The following is a 13,398-nucleotide window of genomic DNA, read 5'->3' on the forward strand; positions in this document are numbered from 1 at the left end:
AACGCCCAAAGTTGGACGAGTTTGTCCTTGTGATGTCATCAATTGTATGTTTTTGTTTGTTGTTTTTGTGTAATTGTACAGAGTTGTATGTTTGAGTTTCAAAATTGTCTAAAATTGATAGACATTTATAGATTTATTCACTCGACCAAATTCACCCTCTGTTAGATTGCGTTTGATAATTTTATAAATGGGGAAAAAAAACAAAAACATTTCTTCCAGTTAAGGGTCACGGGGGGGGGGGGGGGGGGGGGGGGGACTAATATGATTGTTATTTCTAGTTATCATCATGCTGACATTAAAATTCATGTTTGCTTTAAATTCTCATAAATTTTGAGCACATAAGTAAAATATTATTTTACACCTTCTCAATCGTTAACAATAAAACAATTTAAAAAATGCGAAGTCTGGATTACTAATATTTCTACATTTTCTAATTATTTTAATCTGATATTCAGACTGCTTTTTTATCAATCCTGTGAATCACTAAACTAGTATTTAGTTGTATAACCACAGTTTTTCATGATTTCTTCACATCTGCGAGGCATTAATTTTGTTGGTTTGGAACCATGATTTTGCTGGTTTACTAGTGTGCTTGGGGTCATTGTCTTGTTGAAACACCCATCTCAAGGGCATGTCCTCTTCAGCATAAGGCAACATGACCTCTTCAAGTATTTTGACATATCCAAACTGATCCATGATACCTGGTATGTGATATATAGGCCCAACACCATAGTAGGAGAAACATGCCCATATCATGATGCTTGCACCACCATGCTTCACTGTCTTCACTGTGAACTGTGGCTTGAATTCAGAGTTTGGGGGTCGTCTCACAAACTGTCTGCGGCCCTTGGACCCAAAAAGAACAATTTTACTCTCATCAGTCCACAAAATATTCCTCCATTTCTCTTTAGGCCAGTTGATGTGTTCTTTGGCAATTTTAACCTCTTCTGCACGTCTTTTATTTAACAGAGGGACTTTGCGGGGGATTCTTGCAAATAAATTAGCTTCACACAGGCGTCTTCTAACTGTCACAACACTTACAGGTAACTCCAGACTGTCTTTGATCATCCTGGAGCTGATCAGTGGGTGAGCCTTTGCCATTCAGGTTATTCTTCTATCCATTTTGATGGTTGTTTTCCATTTTCTTCCACACGTCTCTGGTTTTTTTGTCCATTTTAAAGCATTGGAGATCATTGTAGATGAACAGCCTATAATTTTTTGCACCTGCGTATAAGTTTTCCCCTCTCCAGTCAACTTTTTAATCAAACTATGCTGTTCTTCTGAACAATGTCTTGAACGTCCCATTTTCCTCAGGCTTTCAAAGAGTAAAGCATGTTCAACAGGTGCTGGCTTCATCCTTAAATAGGGGACACCTGAGTCACACCTGTTTGTTCCACAAAAATGATGAACTCACTGACTGAATGCCACACTACTATTATTGTGAACACCCCCTTTTCTACTTTTTTTTACTAACAGCCCAATTTCATAGCCTTAAGAGTGTGCATATCATGAATGCTTGGTCTTGTTGGATTTGTCAGAATCTGCTGAATCTACTGGTACCTTGTTTCCCATCTAACAATAAGAAATATACTCAAAACCTGGATTAATCTTTTTAGTCACATAGCACTACGATTATTCTGAACACTACTGTATATAAGGTTAAAATTGTAAGATTTAATTGTTTAGTCAAATCACTGGTAGACAACTGACATTAACCAGTAAAAAAATGTTACTTGATTGCAAACAAACTAGCGGTGTATTGTGCTCATATTAGCCTGTTAGCCAACACTGACTTTACGATGTTAATTAATGGACTTTGTCTTTGTTTTATATCCATAAACTGAAGCAGAACCTACCTGAGCTAGCTGGTTTAGCAGTCATAAAAAGTCCAACAGAAGGTGGTAATTGTTTAATGTTTCTGCTATGATCTCCATTTCACTGATTATTTGGCTGTGTGGCACACGGGAATGAAACAAGCCACACCCATATGTGACTGCTCAGATATTTTGTTGCCAGGCTGCAGTTTAAGCTAAAATTAAAAGACAGTGCAGATTGTTTTCTTTTTTGAAAGCTAACCCACATGGTGCAGATAGTCAGGACTTGATCAAGTCCTGATACTTTTGTTGGCTCAAAGTCAGTTGTTCTGCAGGATCCTTCAGGTCTGAAAAAGAAATCAGTATTTCTTTGCAGTCGTATTTAGTCTCGCTGTTTGTTGTTGTTCGATGTAGGCACGGAGCGAGGATGACGGACCTGCAGACCTCGATATCGACCATCATCTCCGTGTTTCAGAAGTATTCAGAGAAAGAGGGAGATAAGCACAAGCTGAAGAAGAGCGAGCTGAAGGATCTGCTCAACGACGAGCTGCCCGACCTGATGGCGGTGAGAGAAAAACCTCAACAAAACCAAGACCACAGACCTGGACGCGGATCAGACCAATGAGCCGAAACAGGAAGATAAATCAGAAGCAGTCCTGGAATGTGTTAAAGTCACAAAACCACAAAAAAGCCACTAAACGCCTGCGATATATTACAGAAGTAAACAATCTGAGTTGAAGTTTGTTTATAGCGAAAAGATTTGGGTGTGATGGCTCAGTGATTTGAGCACTGACCTTCAAAACAGAAGGTCACCCGTTTGCGTCCTGACTGGGACCAGAACCTGATGCCTACCCACCAGTAAAAGAGGCACCAGACCAATAGTGAGGGAAGGTATAAGGTGGTGAGGAAAGGAACCGACCACCCGAGTGACCTCATCACGCCGCATGTGTGCAACTCGAACGAGCAACTCACCCGTTACCACGGCGAGTTCTGCTTCCCACAGTGACCTTTAGAACCGAACCACACTCACACACTCAATTACACTCACATACACTCACACACACTCAATTACACTCACATACACTCAATTACACTCAATTACACTCACATACACTCAATTACACTCAATTACACTCACATACACTCAATTACACTCATACACTCAATTACACTCAATTACACTCACATACACTCAATTACACTCACATACACTCAATTACACTCACATACACTCAATTACACTCACACACACTCAATTACACTCACATACACTCAATTACACTCAATTACACTCACACACACTCAATTACACTCAATTACACTCACATACACTCAATTACACTCAATTACACTCACATACACTCAATTACACTCAGTTACACTCACACTCAGTTACACTCAGTTACACTCAAACACACTCACATACACTCAATTACACTCACATACACACACACACTCAGTTACTCTCAGTTACACTCACATACACTCAGTTACTCTCAATTACACTCACACACACTCAGTTACACTCACATACACTCACATACACTCAATTACACTCACATACACTCAGTTACACTCACACACACTCACATACACTCAGTTACACTCACACACACTCAGTTACTCTCAGTTACACTCACACACACTCAGTTACTCTCAGTTACACTCACATACACTCAGTTACTCTCAATTACACTCACACACACTCAGTTACACTCAGTTACACTCACATACACTCAGTTACACTCAGTTACACTCAGTTACACTCACATACACTCAGTTACACTCAGTTACACTCACATACACTCAGTTACACTCACATACACTCAGTTACTCTCAATTACACTCACACACACTCAATTACACTCAGTTACACTCAAACACACTCACATACACTCAAACACAAACACATTTAAACACACTCACATACACTCAAACACAAACACATTTAAACACACATGGAGTCAAACACACTGAAATACACTCACTCAAATACCGGCCCGGGGTCTTAAATATTTATATAATTTAATATCATTTAGTAATATTTATTTATTAATATCTGTTAATTTTTGTTTAATTTTTTTTATTTACTATAGTTTATTTTGTTGTTATTGACCATTTGTGTGGTGCCACCACATGGTTGGAAAATGTAATAACAACTTGGCTCCTGGTCTGGGATGTGTGTTCATAATGTTGTCTGGTGTAATTATGAAAATTATCTAAACTGGAGGCTGTTTTAATTAATCACATTACTGTGGAGACCATCATGAAACTGTTGACTGCGTTGTGTTTTTTTTTATTACCCATAATGCAACATGATGTGTCACTGCGGTACAGGCACACACATTCAGTGGAAGAGTTTTGGTTTGTTTGTCTACTGATACACGTGGATTCGCATTTTCAGGGTTAATATTTTGGGATATTAATGTCCTAAAGTTGCCGAGGCCTATGGGGAGGTGGGGCTAGGAAAACTGCAACTGTCCATAGCTTTCATTCAGTGCATTTTTGCTTAAATATTCAACGAAATAAATAACTCAGAGTAAAGAGAACAGCTCCACTGTTCCAGTTCCAGTGTGGAGCCGTTGTATCACTGAGTGACACAATGTATCACTAAAGTTTAGTGATACATTGCATTATGGGTAATGACATACTGTCACCGGACTGTGAAATGCTAGCTGCCAGATGTAGCCGTAGGTGGTGGTAGCGGTTTAAAAAAAATTTAAACACATGACAACTGATACTAATCCTAAAGATAGCTTCAGAAATTAAGACTATATAGATTATTGCAGCGCCACCATCAGGTCTGGAGGACTGAATAGACACAAGAGTTTCAGCCAAACAGTGAAGCATTTCAATGTATTTGTACTTTAAACACAATGATTCTGTAGTTTAAAGGCTGAAACTGAAGCTGATGTGTTGATTTGGTGTCAGACGTGTTTAATGGGGCGTGTCCTTCCCGCAGCACGTCAAAGACCAGACCGCCTTCGACAGCCTGATGGAAACTCTGGACACCGACGGCGACTCTGAGTGCGACTTCCAGGAGTTCATGACCTTCATCGCCACGGTTACCATCTGCTGTCACGAGTTCTTCGTGCACGAGGACGAATGAGGCGGTGGCAGAAGTGCATGATGGGAAAACAAAAGTCCAGTCCGCTGGCTGACACATAACCCAGTTTTCTAGTCACTTTGTCTGAAATTGTCCAAATACCTTTAAAAGTCCAGATGATGGTTAAAGGAAACAACATTGACCTCCCCCAGGTGGCGCTAAAGCTTCTAAAAATTAGCCCAGTAGTTTCTTAAACTACATTTTTTTTAAGCAACATTTGTTTAGAAATGTGTATTTTTAAGAGGCTCTGACCTCCTGATATCTCAGTTTGAGCCTGTTTTCTGTTTTTGTGTTCTAAAAATCGATCTGCGTCCACTGGATTCAAAGTACAACCATCAACTTTGTTACTTCACTCAAAGGCCTATTGGGCCAGTAACACGGTGAAAGTGGCTACTAAGTTAGTTTGGACTAAACCCGTTTTCATTGGAGTTATTTGGTTAAAGTCACTTTGGCTCTTCAGCGGCGACTCGTAAGTTTGAATGTAAGGTAGGTTCACTTATAAGATCTCTGGTAGACGTTTTATTATGATTTTTATAAAACTGGCTTATAAAACTTATAAAACTGGCTTATAAAACTGTTCTTAGTCTTGATTAGCTGTTGTTCAGGTAAATCGACTATCATTTAAAAAATAATCAAAAAGAGTTTTATTTACAACTTTGGTTAATAACAGTCATTTTTTTGAAGGCTGAAAAAAACAACCATAAAATAGCAAAATGACTGAAACATCCTTTAGTCTCTTTTTCTTAACATTTAGCCCAACTAGTGAATATCTGTCGCGGTGTGTTTGGGTTCCGGCCCTGCGTCTGCTGCAGCTTTGATCCGCTTTGTGTTCACATCCTGAAGTGTTGGTGGAATTAATCGCAGCGTCTTCAGACAGGAATCGATGGATTTGAAAATGTGCAGGTTTTTTTTTCCTTCTTCTTTCACGCTGTTCATTTGAAAGTAAAACCTTCTGGTTTGAGAATGTTGGGTCACGTTTTTTGTTAGAAAAACAAAACTTTGTATGGTGAGAAAATGTTCTTTGAAATAAAACGTGCAGATCAAAGTTTGAGTTCGTTGTAGTATTGTTGGATTGACAAAGTTCATTCAATAATAATTTATTTCTAACAACTTTACCAAAGCTTCATCAACATCAAACCAAGCTTCATCAACACCACTCAAAGCTTCACTGACCAAAGCTTCATCAACACCACTCAAAGCTTCACTGACCAAAGCTTCATCAACATCAAACCAAGCTTCATCAACACCACTCAAAGCTTCAACAACACCACCCAAAGCTTCACTGACCAAAGCTTTATCAACATCAAACCAAGCTTCATCAACACCACTCAAAGCTTCACTGACCAAAGCATCAACATCAAACCAAGCTTCATCAACACCACTCAAAGCTTCACTGACCAAAGCTTCAACAACGCCACTCAAAAGTTCACTGACCAAAGCTTCAACAGCAAAGCTTCATGAACACCGATCAAACCTTCACTGACCAAAGCTTTATCAACATCAAACCAAGCTTCATCAACACCACTCAAAGCTTCACTGACCAAAGCAACATCAAACCAAACTTCATCAACACCACTCAAAGCTTCACTGACCAAAGCTTCAACAACGCCACTCAAAAGTTCACTGACCAAAGCTTCAACAGCAAAGCTTCATGAACACCGATCAAAGCTTCACTGAGCAAAGCTTCAACAACATCAAACAAAGCTTCATGAACACCAATCAAAGCGTCACTGACCAAAGCTTCATCAACATCAAACCAAGCTTCATCAACACCACTCAAAGCTTCACTGACCAAAGCTTCAACAACGCCACCCAAAGTTCACTGACCAAAGCTTCAACAACAAAGCTTCATGAACACCGATCAAAGCTTCAACAACATCAAAGCTTCATGAACATCAATCAAAGCGTCACTGACCAAAGCTTCATGAACACCAACCAAAGCTTCAACACCACCCAAAGCTTCACTGACCAAAGCTTCAACATCAAACAAAGCTTCATGAACACCAATCAAAGCTTCACTGACCAAAACATCATCAAACAAAGCTTCATGAACACCAACCAAAGCTTCACTGACCAAAGCTTCAACAACACCATCCAAAGCTTCACTGAGCAAAGCTTCATCAACACCAGTCAAAGCTTCACTGACCAAAGCTTCAACAACACCACCCAAAGCTTCACTGACCAAAGCTTCAACAACATCAAACGAAGCTTCATGAACACATACCAAAGCCTCACTGACCAAAGCTTCAACAACATCAAACAAAGCTTCATGAACACCAACCAAATCTTCACTGACCAAAGCTTCAACAACACTGACCAAGATTTCAACACCAAACAAAGCTTCAACAACACTGACCAAAGCTTCATCAACACCAATCAAAGCTTCAACACTGACAAAAGCTTCATCAACACTAATCAAAGCTTCAACAACACTGACTAAAGCTTCAACAACACCAAATAAAGCTTCAACAACACTAACCAAGATTTCAACAACACCAAACAAAGCTTCAACAACATTGACCAAAGCTTCATCAACACCAAACAAAGCTTCAACAACATTGACCAAAGCTTCATCAACACCAAAGAAAGCTTCAACAACATTGACCAAAGCTTCATCAATACCAAAGAAAGCTTCAACAATATTGACCAAAGCTTCATGAACATCAAACAAAGGTTCAACAACACTGACCAAAGCTTCATGAACACCAAACAAAGCTTCAACAACACTAACCAAGATTTCAACAACACCAAACAAAGCTTCAACAACATTGACCAAAGCTTCATCAACATCAAACAAAGCTTCAACAACATTGACCAAAGCTTCATCAACACCAAACAAAGCTTCAACAACACTGACCAAAGCTTCATGAACACCAAACAAGGCTTCAACAACACTGGCCAAAGCTTCATCAACACCAAACAAAGCTTCAACAACACTGACCAAGGTTTCAACAACACCAAACAAAGCTTCACCAGCACTAACCAAATCTACCACCAGATCTAGGTTTTTATATGCACCAGACCTAGACTTTAATCTTCACCTGATCTAGGCTTTGATATCCACCAGACCTAGGTTTTTTATCCACCAGACCTAGGCTTGGGTGTAAACTACACCTACTCTTTGGAAATGAAAGAAAGTGACAATAAGCTACATGTAACTTCGACCACACCGGCTCCTAATTTCCATAATGCATATGATGGTAAGATTATTCCCTCCAACAAACCCCGACGTGTCCAGCAGGTGTCAGTGTTTGATATATTAAATAAACATTACATGATACATTAAATAAACATATATATTAAATAAACATCACAAAGCTGCCTTTTGTGCTGATCTGATGGAACAAAGTGAACCAAAGTTTAAACTGTTCTTTCTTGTTATTTGTCCTTTTAATTTGGAAAGTTACCAGATGAGAGTGTTGTTGTTTTTGAGTTATTGTGAGAACAAAGTGTCGGTGAAGTTAATAAACACAGTTATCTATTGATTTGCTCGCTGCGTATTACAGGCAGCATGCCCAAGGTCTTTCTGAAGCCTTGGAGCACCTAAACATAAGCAGCTCTCTTTGCTTTGCAGCATCTTTGGTGGTTGTGTAACATAAAATAAACAAGATCATTCTGGAATTTATCTGCAGATCTGATGACGTAACTTGGCCACGCCCACCTGTGGCAGCAGGCGTCATGTGGTCGGACAGCTGCAGCGAGCACGTGTGCTGCCACCTACAGGCCAAGAGCAGAAACTCCAACATTCCTCATGTTGACTCTGGAAAAGACAAAACGGCTGACGTAAGGGGCGTGGCCTGCCGCTGCACGCTTCCAGACATCTGCGGGCCGATTCACAGAGGGGCGGGGCCAGCTTTCTCATTGGCCAGAGGGGCATCTGGGTCGTGACCCTGGGGACGGACGCCACACCCGTCTGTGCGCGTGCGCGCGCTCGGCAGTTTCTTGGTCTTGGTGCAGAATAACGAGCTGCGGTGAGTTTAAGAGCTTTAAACTTTCTGGTAGTTTTCATTTCAAAACAAGCGTCATGTCACAGAAGTTTCTCATGCGGATGTTTTTAACTTTGTAAGTTGTTTTTTGTGAGTCGAGTTATAAATACAGATAAGTGCAATTCTTTTTTCTTTTTAATTTAAAAAATGTGCACAAACATCTATGCAAAGGTGAAATATTTGTTAATCATTTTTAAAGACATTTTGTCAGTTTAGGGTGGGTTTTTTTTGCAAATAAACTAAAAACAAATGTGTAAAAAACATAAAAACTGAGAGATATATGAAGTGCAGATTAAAGAGGTTAAAGTCTATTTAATCCAGATTCTCCTGAATGCTGACTGACTTTTAGAATGAAGCACTTTATTTATGTTCTAGTTATTTTCTTCAGTATTTTGGATCCATTTTTGGATTTCTGCGCTGGAGTTCGTCCTACGCGTGAACGACGGCCTTATCTATCGACGATGAAATCCTCGGAGGAAACGTGGACTGTTTGAAAAATGTTCAAAGAGGAACAGATTCTGTGTGTAAATTTGAGTCTTTGGAGGAAAACAGAAGCAATTTTCAGGAATTAATGTTTTTAGATGGACTCATTTTTTATTTCTTGTTGGTCTGAGTATCATCTGCTTTGTGCTGCCCCCTGGTGGCGGTTTTTCTCCTCATTTTGCCTTCATTTTAGAGGACAGAAACATTGAATCTGTAATTTGTGGAAATCAGTTCAATCTCTTCAGAAGGCAACAAAATTGCCAAAGAAAATGCACCAATAACGATGCGCCAACTTCAGCTGAGCATCTGAGCTTTGAGAGCAAAAGACTCATGAAGGTCAACTCCTCATAACACCAGGTCATTTCCTCAGTCAGTCACATGACTGACAAAAGGTCACCAAAGGCTCCTGCAGACGTCAGGTGTAGAGCTCTGTGCCGCCGTGATGGTGAAAACACGCCTCCAAATCCCAGGAATGCGCCCACCTTGAGATTTTAATGTTTCAGGTGTGATGACCTGCAGTGACTTAAGTGACCTGTATTGTCCTGTAGTGACCTGTAGTGACCTTCAGTGCCCTGTAGTGACCTGCAGGGACACGGCGGGTTCGCTGAAGCCGGCGGCTGTGAGCATGAGCTCCGGCGTTATCTTTAAGTTTCTAATCATTGTTGTCTTTGGTTTTCAGGTCGACTTGGACATGGATCATTTCCCGGTCACGCCTTCACCTGGAGGGCCAACATCAGCAAGGAGCCCGGATCCTGACCTCGTGACCCGCATAATGACGCACGGTATGAATGTCCTGTGTGCACATGCATGTGCACGTGTTAGGTTTTCAGAGAAATCCACCAAACATGTGTCAGGAGATGAAGATGTGATTTAGAGATGAGAGGGTTTGAGATTTAAATGATTAAATGATTCATAAAGGCACCGAGGAGACGCGTGACACAGCGGGACAGAGGGACACGTGTCAACCTCAACGGGCCACCACTGCAGTGCCATGGGGCAGCTTCCAGGGGGCGCCACACAAAATCATTGATCTACACCCATCTCAGTCCACCCGGCTGGTAATGGGTTCCAGTCCTGTGATGGTCTGGAGTCCCGTTCAGGGAAAGTCATAGACTGTCATCTCTGTCCTACTGCAGTATCCATGGAAACACAGCAACCCGATTGGACTTCAGGACTCAGACAAGACTTAATGCTGACATAAGAAGAGAGAAGACACACACACACACGTGTGTGTGTGTGTTCAGGGAGTGGTTTATCAACACGAAGCCTCTGAGGTCTGTTGTCAGGGAGATAAGAGCTACTGCAGAGTCACGCAGGACCAAAGACACCCAAGCCTGTTGAACCAGGTCTAAAGAGGACAGAACAGGTCTAAACAGGTCCAAGCAGGAAGAACCAGGATCAAATAGATCCAAGCAGGTCTATCCAGAACCAAACGGGTCTACATAGGTCCAGTTCTTGCCACAGACTGAGGTGATCTTTGGGGTGATGAGTCAGAGAAATGCGGCTCACACTGAGGTCAGAACTTTAATCTGGATTTGTCTCACGGGGGATCGGTTTGTAACCGAGGTCCAAATGGATGCCAGTCTTTGTGAACCTGTTTGAATGTGTTTTAATCTGAGTAGATGTTTTTTCCTTCTCTCTTTCTTTCAGGTCTGAGTCCGGACCACGAGGATTTGGCCGCTTTGATTGGAGGTGATTTTTTTTTTTTCTGTCTCCTATATTTATTCCTGAAATAATTCAACATACATACATCTTAAGGTGCTTCGTGTGAGGTCCGATCTCATCCTCGGATCCTCATGAAAAAGTGCCTCAGGTGCAGGAAGAAACCTCCAGCAGACCAGAGTCCAAGGGGCGGACATCCACAAAATACCACCAACAAAATACCCAACAAAAGAATCATCAGAGAGACAGAAACCTCACAGCTCGGCAACCACACACACCGAGTCCAGCAATCACAAAAAACATCCAAACCTCAGTTGACGGACTGATGGACAATCGTCGTTCCACCACTACCGATAGTTTTTGCTTCAGTTGCATCAGTGTTGAGCAGGATCCAGACTGATGGATTCTGATCAAACGTCCACACAATTTGGCGACTTAATGTTTGTGAAAGTTGACTTTGTTAAGAAATTCCAACCGAGCGTTCTCGTCTTTAGCTCATCTGTCCATCAAAACATGATCCAGTTGTCCCACTTATACAGCCTGATGATGAAGTGGTTTAGAGGAGGATTTTCTTTGACCAAAACAGATCAAATCTAGACTTGCATCTCAGATGTACCTTCTGAAAAATTGTAGCTGAACTATCAGGTCTTCTTTTAATAAAATCGTCCTCTGAACCACTTCATCAAGAAACTGTATAACTGGTGTTGCAAAATGCAAAACACACACTGTGCACAATTTCTCCAATCACAGCCACAGAAGCCTGTAGCTTCTTCCTGGTTGTCTTGGTGGCTTTCCTCACTCTTCTCCTTGCACAGTCACTCAGTTTTTGAGAACTGTCTACTCCACACAGATTTACCACAGAGTGTCATACTGTTTGTATTTCTTCATAACTGATATAAATAAAGTTCAAGACATATTCAGTGACTTGGAAATGTTCATGTATCCATCCCCTGACTTGTCTGAAGAAAACTGGCAATAAAACTGATTATTATTTACAGGTTTTATACCAAAGGGTTCCATTACTTATGCAACCCGTCATTGTTTATATTTTTGATTAATGTATATCAAGTTGTAGAGATTTGCTTTCAGTTTAAGGAAGAAATTTTTATTTTTATTTTATTTTTATTTTTTTTGCATTTGAATTGGCACAAACAAATTAAAATGTGTAAAATACCGAGTGCTCCGATACCTTTGGAGGGCACTGTGTGTGCTTTAGATCATCCATCTAGGCTTGTTGGTTTTTGAAATATACAAAAAAAAAGTTGTTTTTCAGAAGATGTTTTCCTTGACCCTGAACTTTGATCAAACAGCGCCAAAATTCAATCACATCAAGATATTGATCCAAGTAGCATTCCCACTGAGTTTGTAGGAAGTCCGTCTGGCTGTGTTTGAGTTCTCTTGCCCGCACACACAAAAGATTAAAAACCTGTGGACTCTTCTTATATTGTGAAACGCAGATATCTTTAGTTAACGGCCAACAAAATGAAGGTTAAACTATGTAATGAGGTAAATGCATTCCGTGTGACAATCTTCCGATTTTCACTTTCTCAGGGATCATCAGCGCAGTTCTTCTGATCCTCATCTGTATCATCGCCTTGTTGCTGTGGTGTCTTTCCAGACATAAGGGCTCTTACGTCACCGGAGAGATGGATGATGACGAAGATTCTGAAGAAGGTGAATCTGTTGCTTCTGACGCGGCGCTCCAAAGTAAGCAAGCGCTGAAGGCCGGAGATGACGACTGAGTGGGAAAAATGAAAAATACAGACTTTAATTTGTAGTCAGGAGCTAAATATCTTTAAAGCTTTGCACAGCTGGTCAGAGGTGAGCATCCCCCAATCAAAGTGGGCGTATATTCCAAAATCAGAACCAAAACCATGTTAGGAGTCTGACTCAAGAACCCTTATCAAGTCCTCTTATCAACCAGGTCAGGTCTGGGAGCGTGCATGTGTGCCGCGTGTCACCACGCTGTGGAATCGTCCTGGGTCCTGGATGGCAACCACCCAGTCAGATAACCGGTTCACCCCCATCCAGGTAGAACGTGGGCGTGTCCTTGGCCTTCTTCATCACCACGTGCCGTATCACACCAAGAGGAATGCGCCACATGGGGTAGCGGACCTCACCCTGCTTAGCAGCTCTCAGCCAATCACTGCACGTTGTCTTCACCACCTCCCGATCAATAAACCCACCTGAGTGCAGACTCTGTCTGTGCAGGGCGGAGACCGAAACCAGGCGGGAGGATCGAGACCACCGAGTGTGCAAGACGTGCACCGGTGTGTGAGGAGTGTGCAAAGCTGTGCACAGTCACAGAACCAACCGTCTGTCTGTGCAATAAACTCTAAATGATGGA

At 41.3% G+C, this 13,398-nt stretch overlaps 2 protein-coding genes across 2 annotated transcripts; both read left to right on the forward strand.

Moving 5' to 3' along the window:
• The first annotated feature begins 2,228 nt into the window (after positions 1-2,228).
• s100b (S100 calcium binding protein, beta (neural)) lies at positions 2,229-5,077 on the forward strand. Its single transcript, XM_034179125.1, has 2 exons — positions 2,229-2,379; positions 4,777-5,077. The coding sequence occupies exons 1-2, from the start codon at positions 2,242-2,244 to the stop codon at positions 4,921-4,923; spliced, it is 285 nt and encodes a 94-aa protein (XP_034035016.1). The 5' UTR covers positions 2,229-2,241; the 3' UTR covers positions 4,924-5,077.
• A 3,724-nt stretch (positions 5,078-8,801) lies between these two features.
• LOC117518010 (glycophorin-C-like) lies at positions 8,802-12,852 on the forward strand. Its single transcript, XM_034179124.1, has 4 exons — positions 8,802-8,891; positions 10,069-10,171; positions 11,040-11,081; positions 12,603-12,852. Exons 2-4 carry the CDS (start codon positions 10,081-10,083, stop codon positions 12,791-12,793), a joined length of 324 nt encoding a protein of 107 aa, XP_034035015.1. The 5' UTR covers positions 8,802-8,891; positions 10,069-10,080; the 3' UTR covers positions 12,794-12,852.
• Positions 12,853-13,398: the final 546 nt, after the last annotated feature.

The sequence above is a fragment of the Thalassophryne amazonica genome, chromosome 1 (assembly GCF_902500255.1).
Source record: "Thalassophryne amazonica chromosome 1, fThaAma1.1, whole genome shotgun sequence".
Taxonomy (NCBI): Eukaryota; Metazoa; Chordata; class Actinopteri; order Batrachoidiformes; family Batrachoididae; genus Thalassophryne; species Thalassophryne amazonica.

Excerpts from the sequence above, each read along its gene's own strand:
- s100b (XM_034179125.1), top strand. The coding sequence starts at position 2,242 with ATGACGGACCTGCAGACCTCGATATCGACCATCATCTCCGTGTTTCAG. Across the intron at positions 2,380-4,776 it reads AGCTGCCCGACCTGATGGCG|CACGTCAAAGACCAGACCGC; the intron begins GTGAGAGAAAAA and ends TCCTTCCCGCAG.
- LOC117518010 (XM_034179124.1), top strand. The coding sequence starts at position 10,081 with ATGGATCATTTCCCGGTCACGCCTTCACCTGGAGGGCCAACATCAGCA. Across the intron at positions 10,172-11,039 it reads GACCCGCATAATGACGCACG|GTCTGAGTCCGGACCACGAG; the intron begins GTATGAATGTCC and ends TCTTTCTTTCAG. Across the intron at positions 11,082-12,602 it reads TTTGGCCGCTTTGATTGGAG|GGATCATCAGCGCAGTTCTT; the intron begins GTGATTTTTTTT and ends TCACTTTCTCAG.